This window comes from Lagopus leucura, unplaced genomic scaffold (genome assembly GCF_019238085.1).
Source record: "Lagopus leucura isolate 7727_CA_CO unplaced genomic scaffold, USGS_WTPT01 Super-Scaffold_73, whole genome shotgun sequence".
Lineage (NCBI taxonomy): Eukaryota > Metazoa > Chordata > Aves > Galliformes > Phasianidae > Lagopus > Lagopus leucura.
Genome location: NW_024962252.1, coordinates 93,201,208 through 93,218,736, shown reverse-complemented (window position 1 = coordinate 93,218,736; position 17,529 = coordinate 93,201,208). Strand labels below are relative to the sequence as shown.

The 17,529-nt window shown below is 45.4% G+C and overlaps 1 protein-coding gene across 5 annotated transcripts in view; it reads left to right on the top strand.

Annotated features, from left to right (window-relative positions):
* Positions 1-17,529, top strand: part of STON1 (stonin 1) — a 33,087-nt gene that overhangs the window by 13,634 nt on the left and 1,924 nt on the right. The window contains exons 1-4 of one of the 5 annotated variants that reach the window (XR_006179893.1): positions 40-116; positions 8,489-10,458; positions 14,165-14,337; positions 14,490-15,555. Coding sequence is in view for 4 of the 5 variants with exons in the window: in XM_042876094.1 (XP_042732028.1) it covers positions 8,538-10,458; positions 17,244-17,446 (2,124 nt within the window). In the remaining variant the exon portion in view is untranslated. Of the gene's footprint in view, positions 1-39; positions 117-8,488; positions 10,459-14,164; positions 15,556-17,243; positions 17,447-17,529 lie in introns of those variants that run through there. The other 4 variants (XM_042876086.1, XM_042876112.1, XM_042876102.1 and 1 more) reach the window with 4 other exon arrangements.

Genomic DNA, 17,529 nt, shown 5'->3' with positions numbered 1-17,529 from the left:
GGGGCTGCGAGGCGGATCCTGGCCCCGCCTGCGGGGCGACAGCGCCTCCTGCCCGGCCGGTGCCGGCCGCTGGTGCTGCGTCTGCTGCTGGCGGCGTCTCCCTCCCGGAGTACCGGGTAAGGAGTTGCTCCCGGGGCCGCTGGAGCGATGCCGGGATGGGGCGGACAGCGGGGCGCGGGCAGTCGGGGCTGGGCGGTAGCGTCTGTTCCGAAAGTGGAGTTTGGTGTTCGGGAAAGTGCAGCTAGGGGCTCAAGGGCGAGCCGGTGGGTGGGATTCTTGTTTTGGGCGAGTTGAAAAACATTTGGCTCTGTTTTTCCGCCCGTAAGTGTTTGTTGGCGGCGAAGCGGTGCGAAGGGACGCGGCTGGGGGTGCCGGGAGCGCCAAGCTGCCGTCGGGAGCGGCCGCGGAGCTGCGTTTGGGTCGGGCGTTGCGCCGGACGGCGGGGGCTCATTCTTCCTTAGTTTGGGCTCTCGGTTTGTTTTCGTACCGCGCGGAAGCGGGATGAGTTCCTGGAGGCTCTCTCGCGGTTTCTAGCAGCGCAGCCGGTTGCGTTAAACTCTGCCGCGTTGGGATGTTCTCTCCTCGCCGCGGGGCACTCGGAGCCGCTCGTTGCGGGAGCGAGGCGATGGCTGCGGGATCTTACATCGGGACCGCTCATCTCCCTGCCGGCTCCGTGGTCCATGTTTGGAGGCCGCGGCTCTCCTACGTCCGTAACAGAGAGAGAAACAAAAGCAGCCGTGCTGGGCTTTGCTCTGATCAGAAGCCGTGCCGGGGCCTGGCTCCGCGCTCGGGTCTGCTTGTCCTCCTTCCTCCCTCCTTCCGCACAAAGTTATTTTCTCTCACTCGGGAAAACAATGGGATGTGTGTAAGTGTAATGGGGCAGCTTGCTCGCATTGCTACCCGTGTCCAGATCTCTAATTGAGGCAAATGAAGGCCGTGTTTGTGTGTGTGGATGTCACCTCTGACACGCAGCGCAGCGGGTGGTGCCGGAGGGCACGGCTGCTCTTGTTTCCCATCTTTGCCTCATGGTTCTGATTGATGTTGAGTGAGAGCTGAAGTATTTTGCTTCGGGGAGTTGGGCTGTTCTCACGTCCATCCCAGAGGAGCTTCTGGAGAGGAATCTGGATGAGGATTCCTATATGACTGAGATAGGAATTGCACGTGGGTTGCTCTGAAAGTAATGCCTCCTATTTATTTCCATGTAAACTACAAAGGCTGCCGCAACACTTTTTGATAGAGCAAATTCTCAGCTACAAAACACTGTTTTCCAACATAGTCACTGCCATTAGCTCTGCATTTTTGCCAGCGATGAACAAGAGCCTGCATGCTACACCTGTGCAAATCTGCACCAGTGGAGGTAATTGCTATTGCCACTGCTGAAACACCCCCCACAGCCTCACTGTGCTCATGTTCACTGTTGGGTCTCCATAAACTTTCAGCAAGCATCCATGAATGTCAGTGGGTGCCATTTTTTCTGCATGGAGCAACTCGGTTTTTTTGCTCCATCCGCACTTGTATGTCAGATGCCACAGTGTCATATTGCTCCTCTGCTGCCGTCTGTCCCACAGCAATAAATGCAGAGAGATGTGGGAAGGAAGGTTCAACCTCTGCTGCAGTCTCAGCAGCGTTTACCTCTGACGCCATGGGCCAATTCAGTAACACAATGGAGTTGTGTTGGTGTGAGTCCCCAAGCCCTGTGACAGGGAGAGGTGCAGTGTTTGCAGATGGTGGCTCTGCCAGCAGCGCTGCTGTGTCAGAGGGCTCTGCGGGCTGTGCTGTGCTGCTTTTGAAGAAGGGGGCCAGTGCTGCCTATAGGCCACCCCAGCATGGCGAGGCTTTAAATAATGATGCAAAACTGTCAGAACGTGTCTCCCACCTCTCCCCCCAGCGCACAGTATGATATGTAATGTTGGTGGAAAGAGGCCCTGAAATTAGCTTTTCCATTCCATGCTGACTGTGGCATCCTGTCCATGACAACATGCACACGAGCTGAGGGCCAGAGCATGGTGTGCCACACAGGGAGCTCTGCCTAAGCAGGACCAGTCACACGTGTGGTTTTGTTGTCTTTTTGAGGCAGTTTTTGTAATTAGTTGGTATGCAAGTGCTAGGGAAGGGCTGGTAGAATGGATCCAGGCATGGGAAGCTCGTTTCCAGCACCTACCAGTGAAGGTTGGTGTGGTTACTCCATGGCAAAGATGGGATTGGTTTGGGGTAGCAGTGCTGAATTGCCATACAACCACTTCCTGAGGAGGGGGAGCAGAGGGCAGTGGGAGGCTCTGCTCCTGGGAACCAAAGGCAGGAGGAAACAGCACAGAGCTGTGCCAGGGCAGGGTCAGAGTGGGCACTGGGAAACCTTCACCTTGAGGGTGGTCAGACACTGGAAGGGGCAGCATAGCAAGGCAGCAGGTGCCCTGTGGCTGTCAGTGTTTGGGAGGCATTTGGACAATGCCCTCATTGAGTGCTGTAACTTCTGGTTGGCCCTGAGATGGCTGGGCAGTGGGAAGAGATGATCTCTAAAGGTCCCTTCCAGCTGGACTTCTAGTATATACAGAACAAGATAGGCCATCCCTGTCTGGCTGTGCAGAGAAGTGGGTGTTTTGCTCTGCAGCACTCTAGTGTTTGTCCTCAGCTCTGGGCACTCTCCAGGGACAAAGCATTTGGGCCAGTAAACAGACATGACATTTTAATGACACGGTAGCCTATTACCGCATGCTTGCTGCAGTGTTTATATGTTTGCTACCTTATTTTTTTCCCCCAGCACAGACAGTATCCAGCTGTGAGGTTTGCTTTATTCCCATGGCAAGCATAAGCTCTGCTGGAGCTGCAGTGTGCTGATGCCATTGAGAGTGTTAATTTTTTTCACACCTGTGGGTGTGATATCAGCTGCTGTATCCATAAACTGTGTGTGACTCGGGATGGAGCGAGCTGCTCCTGCCTCATGCTGAGGATGTGAGGATGCACTGCTGAGGCTGGGAGCAGGGAATTCCACCCTGACAGCTTCTCCCAGCTGTGCCTGTGCCCTGCAGAGCCAGCAATGCAAGCGCCAGTTCCTGTCACGCTTTGAAGTATTGCTGACCCTTACAGCAGCAACTTGTTTTTGAGAAGTTAGCGCACGAGTAATGCAGCGGGAGACTCCATGTGTATGTCCAAAACACAAACAAAAGCCAAGAAATTCCTGTTCCCAGTCAGCTTTGCCATTTGCTGCAGCATAGGTTGAAGATGTTTTTATGTCTTGGAAATGTGGAGCAGAGTTAAATAAAAGTGCAGCTATATGCAGTCTTACAACAGAACTTGAGGCAAATCAGCATAAATCAACCTATGCTTTACATAGAAAGTGTTCTTCAAGTTTGGTTTTTTTTTCTTTTCAGTGTAGCTATGTGATAAACAAGCAGCAATACAAGGAAGATGGCTATAAAATTCAGAGATAAAATTGCCATATTTTCGTTAGCTGTTACAAGAATGTTTAGGGCACTTTATATATCATATCTGTGTTATTGCTTAATCTGCAGAGAATTTGTACCTCTCCGTGAATCCATTACACTTGATGGCAAAATGCTTTAAGAACTGTCTGCATATTTGTACAACAAACTCATATGGTGTTATGGGACAGTGCTTTACTAGGAGAGTTTTGTGTTATATTTCCAGTTAGCGTGCAAAGAGTGGATGAAGATGTTCCTGGAAATGTAATTTCCATGTGCTGATGTATGGGGGTCATAGTCCATCAGGGCAGCGCAGACACAGCTGGACGAGGTTGCTGACCTCAGCTGGCTGAGGAACAAGGATGAAACATACCAAAGCCAATGCTTTGAGCTGCCCCTTGCAGCAAGCAAGTTTTATGCTTGCACTGCAGCAGCGGATTGCGGGAGTTGAGCAGTATTTTGGCTGCAAACTTGATCTGAGATTTTAGAAGCAGTAAAGGACTTGGTAATAGCTACAGCCTGTGAAATCTCACAATATTGGTACAGGAATCCTCTTCCTTATGTCCTTGAGGTAATAAAATGAAGAAATTAAGCTGCAACCTTTGTTAGATGCTGAGAGACTGAGTTCATCTGATAAATAGCAAGAATGATTTTGGACAGAATGGGATGAGCTGAAATGAGTTTCAGCTTTTGGGTTTGCTGGAGTCTAATTTAGGATCAACTGTCATTTCAGCTGTCTGCTTTGTTTGTAATCCTAGTATTCTAAAAAGGGCATTTCCTGTCACATATCTGAATGAGATGCTACACGTGCATGTAATTCAGATGTTATGGGCTGCATAGCATGCGTGGTCATAGAGATCAATGGTGTCTCATGTTGTTTTTCTGTAACCTAAAGTGCTTGGGTTATGCTTACATGCATCCCAGGGGAGCTTTTTGGAGCCTAGACAAATCTGTTTTGCATCCTGACTCTACTGCCTTTTAAAGGAAGAATGCCCTAATTCTTAAGAAGGAATTTGAAGCACTTTTTAGAACTGGAGAGGCAAGATTAACTTATTGTAACAGCATCAGAGAACAAACTGCATAAAGTAGGTAAGCCTGTGAAGGCTGTTTAAGTGCTTGGTGGATGGTGCTGCCTGTGACAGTGGAGAGGGTGCGTGTCATCGTGTTAGCATGACATCACAAAAATAGCCCTTAAGGACCTGTTTGGATTTTTTTTTCTCCACTCCTTGTGGTTGTTGTGGCGATCAGGGAGCAGTAGCAGTGGAACTGCTATCTATATCTTGGAGTGTGTCCACAGGAGGAGCACTAAGATGCTCAGAGGGCTGGAGCACCTCTCCTATGAAGAAGGGTTGAGGGAACTGGGCTTGTTTAGCTTGGAGAAAAGAAGGCTCTGGGGAGACCTCATTGTGGCCTTCAGTACTTGAAGGGAGCATATAAACAGGAGCAGGAATGGCTGTTTACGAGGGTGGCTTGTGATAGGACAAGGGGGGATGGTTTTAAACTGAACCAGGGGAGCTTTAGGTTAGATATTAGGAGGAAGTTTTTCCACACAGAGGGTGGTGATGCACTGGAACAGGCTGCCCAAGGAGGCTGTGGATGCCCCATCCATGGAGGCATTCAAGGCCAGGCTGGATGTGGCTCTGGGCAGCCTGGTCTGGTGATTGGCAACCCTGCACATAGCAGGGGGTTGGAACTGGATGAGCATTGTGGTCCTTTTCAACCCAGGCCATTCTGATTCTATTGCAACGTTTGCTTCTTGTGCATGCGTTGGGGTTTTTGTTTGTTTTCTTTTACAGTATTCCTTTTTTTTTTTGGTTCTGAAAAAGTAATAAAAGGTGAAAGCTGCAGTCTTTGAGAGGAATGTGAATGATGTCAGTGCAGAGGAGAGCTCCATCTACCTGAGTGTTTTCCTCACAGACGTGCAGTGACTGAAGTTAAATCTTTGGCAGGTATGCTCCAAACAACTGTATGAGTGCATTTTCTAATGGGAAGAAACACTCAGCAATCTGCAACATCACATTTTACAAAGTCTGACTAGCACCAGGAGCTGGGAAAAAGAAATAGCTCAACATCTGGAAATATTACAGGGCACTGAAAAACTTCATTTGTCGTGTGAGAAGGAATTAGGTTGCAAAACACAAACGCATGTTTTTTTTCCTGTAAACTGCATTCGTCTTTGCTTATGTTTCCACTTAATCTTGTCTTTTTTGTTCACGCAGCTTTAGTAGTTGGTGGTTTGCCCCCCAGCACATTGCAGTGGGAGGCAAGGCTGGGTTTGGCAGCCTGCTGAGCTCGCCGTCATTTCCGTCAGGCTGTGCCTGCGCATCTCTCCCAGAGCCTGTGCAGCAAGGAGAGCTTGCTGTCAGCTGTGCTCTTCTCTCTCTGGCAGTCGCTTGCTTTTTGTAAATGCCAGATGCAGATGGAGCAAGGCTGAAAGCATTGAAGCTTGCTCTGCGTAGAAACAGTCGTTAATACCACAGAAGGGACAGAGGAGGGGAGCGTGAAACAGGAGAGAAAGTGACGACCAAACCAGAGAGCAACAGGCTGTGATTTTCCTTCCCCTTGACTTTGATGAAGGGGTGGAGTGGGTGAAGGATACAGTAGTAGCTGTGTGTCTGAGCTATGAAAGCCATTTGTAACTTGTTTGCTCTTTTCCTCCCCCTCTCTATCTGCAGACAGGAGAATGCTTATAAAATAACTGGCATAGCGTAAATATTTTTACTGAACAAAAAAGTCGAGAGGTCAGAAAAATAATGAAGGCCCAGAGTGTCTCTGTGCCAAGCATGTATTTGTTCAGCAGTAGATTGAGTGCTTCGTGTCACAGTTTGATTTCTTCAAGGCTATTAACTAGCCAAGAAATAAGGGAGAGATTTTAAGCAGTAATGACTTGTAGCGTAAGATTTAACTTGGCTGAAGTTTGTTGTCTTTAGAAACAGACTATTCTCCAAATGCTACAGATGAGGAATGGCTTTTGTGGTTACATGCTTATATGCACACATCCTTGCCTTGCAGTTAGAAAATAGCCTGTTTGTACATGAAGGAGAATGGCTCTAAGCCATCGTTATCTAAGCGTAATTAACAGAGTAATGCGTGTGCAGGTGGCTTGGTGTAAATGAACTCTGCCTTCCTTGTGCCTTCAGGCAAATGTGAATGCATTCTGACACAATAAGAGTATGTTTCTCAAATGAACAGTGTTTATATAGGTCCTGTGGTGCTTCATTGTAGTGGATTCCTTTGCAGTCATCAGCAATTTATTTCTTACTTCTGCATCAAGTCAGGAGCAGTGGGGAGGAAGAACTGTGGGGATGATGCCTCCTACAATGAGTTTATATTTCAGTGAATTATTTGAAACAGCAAAGGCAAGCATAATTAATAACCAGTAAATACTGGTTACAGTCCTGCTTAGAGGACATCTAGCTGTGCACTTTACCAAAGTTAATGTGTTTGATGAAGTGTGGTTTTATTAATTGATTTGAAGCCTGGTGCTTTTTCCAGGACGCCTGCCAATTCAGTACATAGCATATGTTGTTACTTACTTAGCCTTGACTGGCAGCATCGCGTCTCTGCGGAAGGCTTTTAGTCTGCACTTCAGCAGAGGTGTATTGTGTTCCTACCATCATCGAATCACAGAATGGCTCAGGTTGAAGGGATCTCACAGCCCACCCAGTCCCAACCCCTGTTGTGGGCAGGGCTGCCCCCCACCAGCTCAGGCTGCCCAGGGCCCATCCAACCTGGCCTTGGGCACCTCCAGGGATGGGGCACCACAGCTCTGGGCAGCAGTGCCAGGGCCTCACCACCTTCTGAGTGTAGAATTTTCCCCAAGGTCTAACCTGAGTTTCCTCTCTTTTAATTTAAAACCATTCCACCTTGTCTTTTCATTACCAGACCATATAGAACATTAGTCTCCTCCTTTTCATAAGCCCCCTCTGGATGCAGTGAGGTCTCCCTAAAGCATTCTCTTCTCCAGGCAGAACAAGCCCAGCTTTCTCAGCCTTTCTTCATAGGAGAGGTGCTTCAGCCCTCTGAACATCTTTGTGGCCCTCCTCTGGAGCCACTCCAACAACTCCTCATCTTCATTGTGCTGGGGGCCTCAGGCCTGGACACTGTGCTGCAGGTGAGGTCTCACGAGGGCTCTCTTACGGCTAGCTCTTTCTTGAGCATTTCTGCCTCCCCTCTCTATCTTCACTGTGACACGTGATCTCTAAGGGTGCGAGTCCAGAGGTGCAAGAAGTGAACTGATAACTGCCCAGATCCAGGAGGCAGCTCAGGTAATGAGCATGGAGCAGGCTGTGAGCCACGGGTTGGTTCTGATGTTGGCAGCATCCTTTCTGTGGCCTCTCGCCTGCAGATGCTCATATGGGTGCTGTCACCTGTGCCTGTAACACAGTGAGAGTGTCTGCCTTGCAGTGGCTGTTCGTTGCATGAGTTAACTTGGTGGACTGGTTTTACCATGACTGCAGTAATATGTGCGCCTTTTCAGCTCAGTGTAGCACCAGATTTGTTCTTGGAGACAGCTGCACCATTCTGAGTGCACCTCATTTGAAGCAGAGGCACAGTATAGAAAAATCTCTGTCTGTATTATGCAGCTAAGCTGTACGGTAGAAAATATTGTTTTTATATGGTCCTTGACACCTATGGGATATCATACTGTCTATGACAAGAGCAGAAACATGTAATACACAAAATACGTTAGATTAGGCAATGATTTTAAACTAAAAGAAGATATGTCTAGATTGGATGAAAGGAAGAAATTCTTCTTTATGAGGGTGGTGATGCACTGCCTGGAGAAGTTGTGCTTGCTCCATCCCTGGAGGTGTTTGAGGCCAGGCTGGATGGAACTTTGGGCAGTCTGATCTAGTGGGAAGTGTTCCTGCCAACAGCAGAGGGGTTGTGACTGGATGGTCTAAAAGGTCCCTTCCAACCCCAACCACTTAATGACTCTATATGGCTTGTAAACTGCACGTAATTTTTAAGCTTTGTGTGGTTTGAGTATTGCAAGGGTTGGGTTTCTTGCATTTTTTTTCTCTCAAGAGAATTGATTTCAGATCATGTCTGTTGTTTCTTCATAGATGGTTTGTCGGTGATATATCTGCGAGTGCTTCAGATTTCTCCTACAAGATGTGTTCCACAAATCCAGCCAACTGGGTTACCTTTGATGATGAGCCACTCTTCCAGTCACCTCAGAAACTGGTTCATAATCAGAGCAGTTGTAAAGCAAATGGACTGAAACTCAATCTCTCTACTGTGCATGAATCTTCAAGTCGATCATCTTCTACAGGTAGCACTCTACTCTCATCTCCTGTTGTCGACTTCTACCTGAGTCCTGGCCCACCCAGTAACTCTCCACTTACTACACCTACCAGAGAATACCCAGGCATCCAGAAGCACGGGATTCATGTCCTTTATCCTATTCCTGAATGGCCGCCAAATGCTAACCCTCCATCACCTGGGGTTTGCTCTTCCCTAGCCTTGCAGAAACCCAGCAGCCTTCTTTTGACTAATGATGGTTCAGTTAAGACTTCATTCTCCAAATCAGTAGATGAAGGAAACACTGGTCTGCAAGGAAGCTGTGACAAGTCAGAAGAGTCATCAGCAGCAGGACAGTTCCCATACTTCCAGACCGACTGTGGTTTTTCCAGTCCCTTTTGGAAGGAAGGATGCTCGCTCAGCACATCACCAGCTAACATTAATGTGTACGGGAAGGATAAAGTACTTGATAAGGGCACTTGTCATTCTAAAGAAAAAGAGATTTGCCATGATCAGAAGAGCCTTAACCAGGGCTCCTTCAGCTACATCTGTGAGAGGCTTGAACACCTGCAAACTGATGGCTCTGATGCTGTGGGAGCTCTGCCCATCTCCGGTTCTCATGAATGGCACAAAGATCCCCCAGCTGTTCCTCACAGCCTGTTCAGGAGCCGGAAAGCTGATGGATGGCCGTTCATGCTGAGGATTCCTGAAAAGAAGAATATGATGTCATCTCGGCAATGGGGCCCTATTTACCTTAGGGTCCTAGCTGGAGGAATATTACAGATGTACTATGAAAAAGGACTCGAAAAACCTTTCAAAGAATTCCAGCTTCAGCCACACTGTAAGCTATCTGAACCCAAATTAGAGAGCTATAATGTTTCAGGAAAAATTCACACCGTGAAGATTGAGTGTGTATCTTATACAGAGAAAAGAAGGTATCATCCAAAGGTAGAAGTGATCCATGAGCCAGAGATTGAGCAAATGCTAAAGCTGGGAACCACAGATTATAATGACTTCACTGACTTCCTTGTAACAGTTGAGGAAGAGCTTATGAAGCTTCCTACTACTTCTAAACAAAGGAGAAATTATGAAGAGCAAGAAATGACTCTGGAAATAGTGGATAACTTTTGGGGAAAAGTCACTAAAGGAGAAGGAAAGCTTGCAGAAAGTGCTGTTATCACACATGTTTATTGTTTGTGTTTTGTGAATGGAGGTACGGACTGCTTTCTAACTCTAAACGACCTGGAACTCCAGAAGAGGGATGAGCGTTACTTTGAGAAGGAGGTGGAGAAGAAATGGATCAATATTCTTGATTGCCATTTCCACAACTGCGTCAAAATGCAGGAATTTGAGCAATTGCGAATTATCAAGTTTACACCCCCTGATGCCTGTAGGCTGGAGCTAATGCGCTTCAGGACACAATATCATGGAGAAGACCTTCCATTTTCTCTGAAGGCAATGGTAGTAGTTCAGGGGGCATATGTAGAACTTCAAGCTTTTATAAATATGTCTTCAACTGCTCTGATCTCAACACGGTTGCCCTCTGTGAAATGCTGTGAAAATGTTATGATACACTTTCCAGTACCTGCACAGTGGGTCAAAGCACTTTGGACCATGAACTTGCAAAGGCAGAAGTCCCTAAAAGCAAAAATGAATAGAAGAACGTGCCTTGGTTCTTTACATGAGATCGAATCTGATCCTGTAATACAAGTCTCAGTTGGAACGGCAAAATATGAGAGTGCCTACAGGGCTGTTGTGTGGAAGATAGACAGGCTTCCAGATAAAAACTCAAGTAAATAATTTGCTCTATAAATTGATGGGCTTGGGTGCATGTCTTCTCATGGTTTTTGCATTGCTCTTACACTTGTCTGCATAATTTTTTTATTTAAGGGCATTTTCCCAATTCAGTGGAGTCAGTAATTATAAGGTTACAGTAGCATGAAAGTGGATCTCATCATTTTGAGTAAACCTCAAGCCTGGAGTTTGTGGCAATAGCTGCACTGCCAAAGAATGCCTCCCACTTCATTCTGGTTGCTCTCTGATGGTGATACCTCAGTAGATACTTGTAGCAATAAGGACAGCTAGATTTATAGTCATGGTCATGGGAATTGTTGATATTTCACTAAGTAAAATAGTTGGCTCCCTTTAATTGCAAAAAAAGTATAATTTAGAGACACAGGAACATAGAAAGATATGGTTTTAAAATTCCTGTTTTTTGTCATATTGACGACAGAGGAATATATTTTCCTATGAGGAAAGGTTGAGGGAACTGGGCTTGTTTAGCTTGGAGAAGAGAAGGCTCTGGGGAGACCTCATTGTGGCCTTCCAATGCTTGAAGGGAGCGTATGAACAGGAAGGGGAACGGCTGCTTATGAGGGTGGCTCGTGATAGGACAAGGGGAAATGGTTTTAAACTGAACCAGGGGAGCTTTAGGTTAGATATTAGGAGGAAGTTTTTCACGCAGAGGGTGGTGATGCACTGGAACAGGTTGCCCAAGGAGGCTGTGGATGCCCCATCCATGCAGGCATTCAAGGCCAGGCTGGATGTGGCTCTGGGCAGCCTGGTCTGGTGGGGGGTTGGAACTGGATGAGCATTGTGGTCCTTTTCAACCCAGGCCATTCTATGATATTATGAGATTGCTAGGCTTAAGTACTCATTGTCTAAAGGTATACAAACTCTTGAGGAGTGTGTTGTTCTGCTTTAAGCTCTGTCGAGTGAAGGCACTTTCCTTGGATAGGTATTTGTATGTGTTTGAGACTTTGGGAATCTGTAAGATTATTAAAGCAATTACCTCAACTTTGAGCAAAATCTGTACTTTTAAAAAGGGGATATATGTATAGTATTGGGCTAGTCTTGTAATATCCTAACTGTCTGGACTAATTACCTCTTTAAAATGTTCAGAGAAGGTTTAGTCTTTGAAATACCTGGTTTCAGGTATGCTAGTACTAATTTGACATGATCACCTGACAATTAGATGTGTAAGCAGGCAAGACTTCATGTTCAAAGCAATTAAAAAAAAAAGTAAAGGCAAAGATGCTACAATGGATTACTTTTTTCTCCATTTTAACTAACTGTAAATTATGTTCAGTCTGCTTAGTTGCTTAATTGTGTGATTTTTTTCAATTTACAGTTCTATATTTGAATACTTCTGATTGTTACTATGTGACTGTAATATCTCATCAACAGAAGAACTGAAGCAGGAGCAAATGAAATAAGAATAGTATCCTCAGTCTGTAGATGAACTTGATTGCTTTTAGTGCTACAATACCATTCCAAAGCATCCTGCATCAACACGCTGATGTGGTGGCTGTGAGCATGAAGTGTTGTGTGGCTGCTGGCAGACTAGAACTAGTGGTTTTATCTGATGACATTGTGTTGCTGTGCTGGTGCCTTTTGTGTTGTACATGTTTAGGCATTCAGGTCTTCTGAACCTCCAGCAATTTTGCCTTTCCATTTGTATTGATCTAAACAGTGGGAGGGAGGACACAAATGCTTCAGGGGTCAAATCCAGAAAGGACACTGTGTTAACACCATCTCACTTCTTCCTCTTCCTTTGCCTTGACCTGTGGCCAATGCCATATGATTTGTCCTGATTCCACCACAACAGAATGACTGCTTGGAGAGGAAGTGACCATAGAATCGCAGAACATCCTGAGTTGGAAAGGACCCTTAAGGATCATCGAGTCCAACCCTTGGCTCTATGCAGCACCAAAAATGGGGTGGGGGATGTTTTCTCAAGTCTTACAGGACTACTTTTTTGGGTCACTTTTAATATTCCTTCAGTATTCCTTTTGATACTCCTTTGGTGTTAGCTTCTGCAAAGTCAAGTCAGCAGCTTTAGTCAGGCAGTTTTAAAGAAGATTATGAGTTTTCTTAAGTCTTTAATTCCCTGCAGTTCGTTCACCTTAAGATTAGATGTGCACAATTAACCTCAGATTTCTGGTGTTTGAAAACAAGAACCTTCTTTCTGTGACATCCTACAGCTTTACATTGTTTTTCTGGAGTACTTTAAGCCTTGGACATCTGAATAATTCCTCTGGCTCAGATCTGCAAAATCATCTGTATTCTTGGAATGCTCATGTGTTTGAGAAAACATTTCAGCAGTAGTTCTGCCCAGTCAAATTTTAAAGCTTATTATCAAGTATTCTGTATACAATGAAGACTTTAAAAATAGAACTGTCCCAAGGTGTGCCAAAAATCTTGAGGCAATCGAACTAATAGAAATATGTAAACATTCCTGATGTGTTTATTGCAGCACGAAAAAATATGCCGAGGTTTTTGCTTTCAAAAAGCTTTTGTTCAGGGCTTAAAAAAGGTCGGGGCAGGGAGGGGGGAAGGGAGAGGGAAAGATTGCTTGCAGTCATGTTGTAATTCCATTTATAGACATTGAAATGCGTTAGTATTCACTGGGTTCTACTAAATTGCTTTTGTGGAGAACTGCTGGTGAAGCGAACGCTATGTCAGCTCTGAGATACCGCAGATTTTTAAAGCTGCCTGTGCTTATTTAGATGTATAAATGGAGAGTTGGGAGCCTGAGTGTTAGCAGAGATTGACAAAAGGTTAAAAAGCCATGGCCTTGGAAAGGTTAATCCAATTAAGTTGCTGCATATTGAGTGAATCTGCTGTCTGTGAAAGCAGGACTTTGTATACAGAAATGTAGAACATTCAGTGATTTCAGCACAGCGCTGGGGCTGGTCTTTGCACTGGAGAAGCCATGTACATGTGTTGCCTGGGGAGCCTGGGAGACACTAGACTTGCAATTGCTGTGTTTTAATCTCTTGCTATGTAAATTTCTGCCTGTGGTATTTCCTGCAATGCCAGTCTTCTTTGGAACCTTGGTATGGCCTGAATTGTCTGAATTCATGAGCCTTTCTCAGATCAAGGTTGCTTGAATGCTACCTCGGGTGACTGGGTGCTAAGTAGCGTGAGTAAAGACAGCAAAGTTACATTAATAATAGCTGGTGAAGTGCTAACTGAATGCCAGATGACAGCTTGAATCTCATTTCATGGACAGTCATTTGTTTGTTTTTGTTTGTTATTCTTCAGAGGATTGGAGCAATAGTTTGGAATATTTTTTGGAGATAAGAACCAGATTGGCAGATGTAAAATAGGATTTAGGTCCCTTAGTTCAAAAAACTTGTAACAAGTTGTCTGATCACCTCAGACCCAGGATTTCTGTCCTAAGTTAGCTAGTAAAAGCTCCATTTTTCTCCCCAGATTATCTAGTTACTTTTCAGAAGTGATTTGTTTCCAGCAGGCCAGATGGCCATGTCTCCGTGATGCCTGAAAGTACGTGTTTTGCACAGCTAGACAAGCATCTGAATAACATGTTCTCTTAGCTTCCACTGGGCAACTTTACAGGCTTACCCTGTGCCTGCTTGTTTTTGCCATTTTCTCTGTTTCTGGCCAACAACTAATTTATTTAGCATTACTGTTTCTTTTGCAAAAAGGTTTTGTACACACAGCCTCTCTTTCTTCTAACTCCACTGTTGTACTAGGCTGGGAAACAACAGTTTCATGGAGCAGAGCTGATGAGGACTGGCAAATTGTAGGTGAAAACTGAAGCAATGCTCAGCATCTTCTGAGTGCTGTGCTGGTTGATCGCTTCATGTCCAACAGCTGATGCTCCTATCAGTGCCCACCAGCAGGCAGAAGAACTTGTCTACAAACGGTGAGTACCTCTGGCGTTGATGTTGTTGCAATAGGTGTTGGGGAAATTCCTGTGTTTTGGGGGTAAGTAGAAGGGAAAAGTGGATGCTGCTCCAGAGGACTTGGGGCAGAAGCCTTAACCAGATCTCAAAACTGTGATCTTTACTTTTGCAGGCTACAACCTAGCAGAAAGAAAGAGCCCCAGAACCTACCAGCACTGAGATCACATGAAGCGCACTGTGCCTGTCACAGCCTGTGTTACCTGGAATAGAAGCCTAGATGTATTTTTAAGTGCTGTGTGGTATCTGAACCATAACTACGCCTTGTCTAAAAGAGGATCCTCTAGCATCCTCTAGTTCCAAGAGGAACAGCCCATTTATATCTTCATCTGAGATCATGTGGACATCTACCATGAGACGTTTATTCATCCAGAAAAATTTCAAGCAGTGGTTATTTCACAGATTGCCATTCTCAGAAGACAAAGTACTTTTCCAGACAACTCCCATTACTGCTTGTTTCTTCAAAGGCCTCCCTCCCAGACCAGGAAGAAACTGATTTCCAAAAAGCCCTAGATGTATGCTCTTTTCTTTCCATCATAAATGAACTCCGAAAAAGATGCTGCTAGACAAACGCTTTCCCCTCAGATTGTTATCAACCATAGCCTCAAGAGGCTGAGAGAGAACATGATCTGCCATCTTAGTGTTGCAGCCACTGCTATTTTGCCTGGGATTCTATGCCTGTGCTGTTGAGCAGTTAGCACATCCCGACTCAGCAGGTCCTTGAAATCATGAGGAGGACAGCTCAGGTAGGTTGCAGTGCCAGATACAAATTGGCAGCCAGCAATTTAGCTTTGGAATGGACTGCTACTTCTGGTCTCCTTCACTGTTGGTGCTGCTGTCAGAACTACTGCTGGAACAAGAGCAGATTGAAGAATGGAAAGGCTTAGCGCAACAGCAGATTGCTTTGTTGTGTCTGGGCAGACTGAAAGAGTGATTATGGACCAAGAGAGTGCTAGCGCAGGAGAAATGTGCTTGGCCACAGGAAGGGATTACCAGCAGAATTCATGGACAAGACCCACATCACAGCGGGAGACAGACCTGCCTGTCACTGTGTACAAGCCACCTGTCATCTCCTCACAGTTATTTAGTCTTCCTCCAGCTTCCTTCTCAAGGAGCTAGAATACTTGTTTCTGTCTGTGTTCCTTCCTTCCTTCATTTCTATAATAAAGTACCTGAAATTACAGTTTTGTCTATTTGCATAATGTCTTTTTGTCCTGAGACTTTAACCATGTGCTGAATGCCCCTGGCATTGCATTTCTTTGCCTAAGACCTTTATGTAAACTGGGTATCAACGTTCTTTAGTGCCGTGAAGGACCCAGTGCCATAGTGTACTCAAAGGTGTCAGTGATGTCTCACACATGTGAGGAGCACCAAATTTAGCACAAGTCACAATCAGTGTCTCCTACTTAACAACCATAACAACCTTGCCTTATGGCTGCATGGACAACTCTGAGCTTGGGTTGTGCACAAGTGAACTGAGCAATTGCCTGTCACACAAAAAGGAGATGACAACTCTGCTGCTTTTGGTCATGGGCCGCAGTTTTGGGGGCGATCGTTGTTTCTTAAGTGTGCAGGGGATGTGAAGCATTGTGCCTTGACTGGGGCTGTAGGTGGATTGAAAAGTCTACAAGGAGGTTTTTCTGCCTGTGCTGCTCCATTGGGTTTCCCTTCATCAGTGCTGGCTGTTGTAAAGGCCATTGTTGGGCCTTTACGTACGGAGTGCTACGTTGATGATTCCCACGGGATGGAGAAAGCTCGGTGTATGTTACTTCTGCCTTCAGTATTTCCTTCATTTGGGTGCAGAATTGATAGCTGGAACAGGTAGAAGAAAGAATGAGACTTTTTTTTTGCTTAAACTTTGAGATGCCAGTCAGTATAATGGATAAAGGCCAAATGTACAGTGTGAAGCCCATCTTTTACCAAATACGACCAATCCTTTCTTTGCTTTTCTTGGCCTGAAGCCAAATGGAAGTTGGTTGTTTATTCTGATGCTGGAGAAGAAAGGAAAGGCAGAATTGCTTCTTTATGCCCTGAAGAATTTGACGATGCAGATGTGATAGGGTTATTTTCATTATGTTATACTGCTTTCCTGCCCAGTGGTCCTGCCGATCTCAGCTTTCACCCTGGTGTTACTGTGTACTAGGTGAAAGAAATGGTTTCCTTTACCATTTCCACTTTACAACAGGACAGTTGCTTCTGCAGTGTCTTCGCTGGGGAGAACTAGAAATGTTCTTTTCCCATAGCAGAAGCAAAACTAGAAAAGGCGTGCAGGCAGCTTGTATCCTGGCAGCCACACCACATCTTGTTTGAGCTGTGCCCTTATCTGCCTACCATAGACCTCCAGTAATAAATGATGGTACGTAAGATAGCTGTATTTCTTGCAGTTAGCATCCCAGTGAAATTCCTACAGCAGAAAGCTCTGGAAAACACAGTTGTTGGGCACAGGGACGCATCTCTGTCTTGGCTAAGCTGGGGTCTTCCAGTTTTCATTTTTCTGTGAGATTTAAAGTAAGAAATATATTTTTGAGTGAAAACAGATTCTTCCCTTGTAGTCTGATTTTAGCAGTCATTTTTACTACTCTCTTCTTAATCAGAAGCTGGGAGGATCTAATAAATTGTATGTAAATTAATTTGTAGAACTACAGTGAAAAGTGTGCTGAAGAGAAAAAAGTGAGTACGGTGCCTCCATATGTCCAAGCAGCAAAAGTTGATAGGATAATGTACAACAAAATAGCTTTGCATTAATAAAAGATAGAGCTGTGATCTCCTGCCAGCAGATTAACCATGTGTTAGAAACAAAGAAAAAGATAATTAACTGATGCTTTTTTTTTTTTTTTCTGTTTGTTTGTCTGTTACTTCCTTTCTCAAGGTGCAGATCATCCACACAGCCTGTCCTACAAACTGGAGCTAGGATCAGACCAGGAAATACCTTCTGACTGGTATCCATTCGCCACTGTGCAGTTTGTCATTCATGATACCTGTCCCTCAGGGACAGAAGTGAAGTCACTGGGCGTAGAGAGTGATGTGCAGCCCCAGAAGCATGTGATTCAGAAAGCTTTTTACCATTGCCAGGTATCTTCAGTTCTGCGTTTCCAATTTTTTCCCTTTTCTTCCTTTGCCCTACTCTCTTCATACGGTATTCTAACCTTTCATTT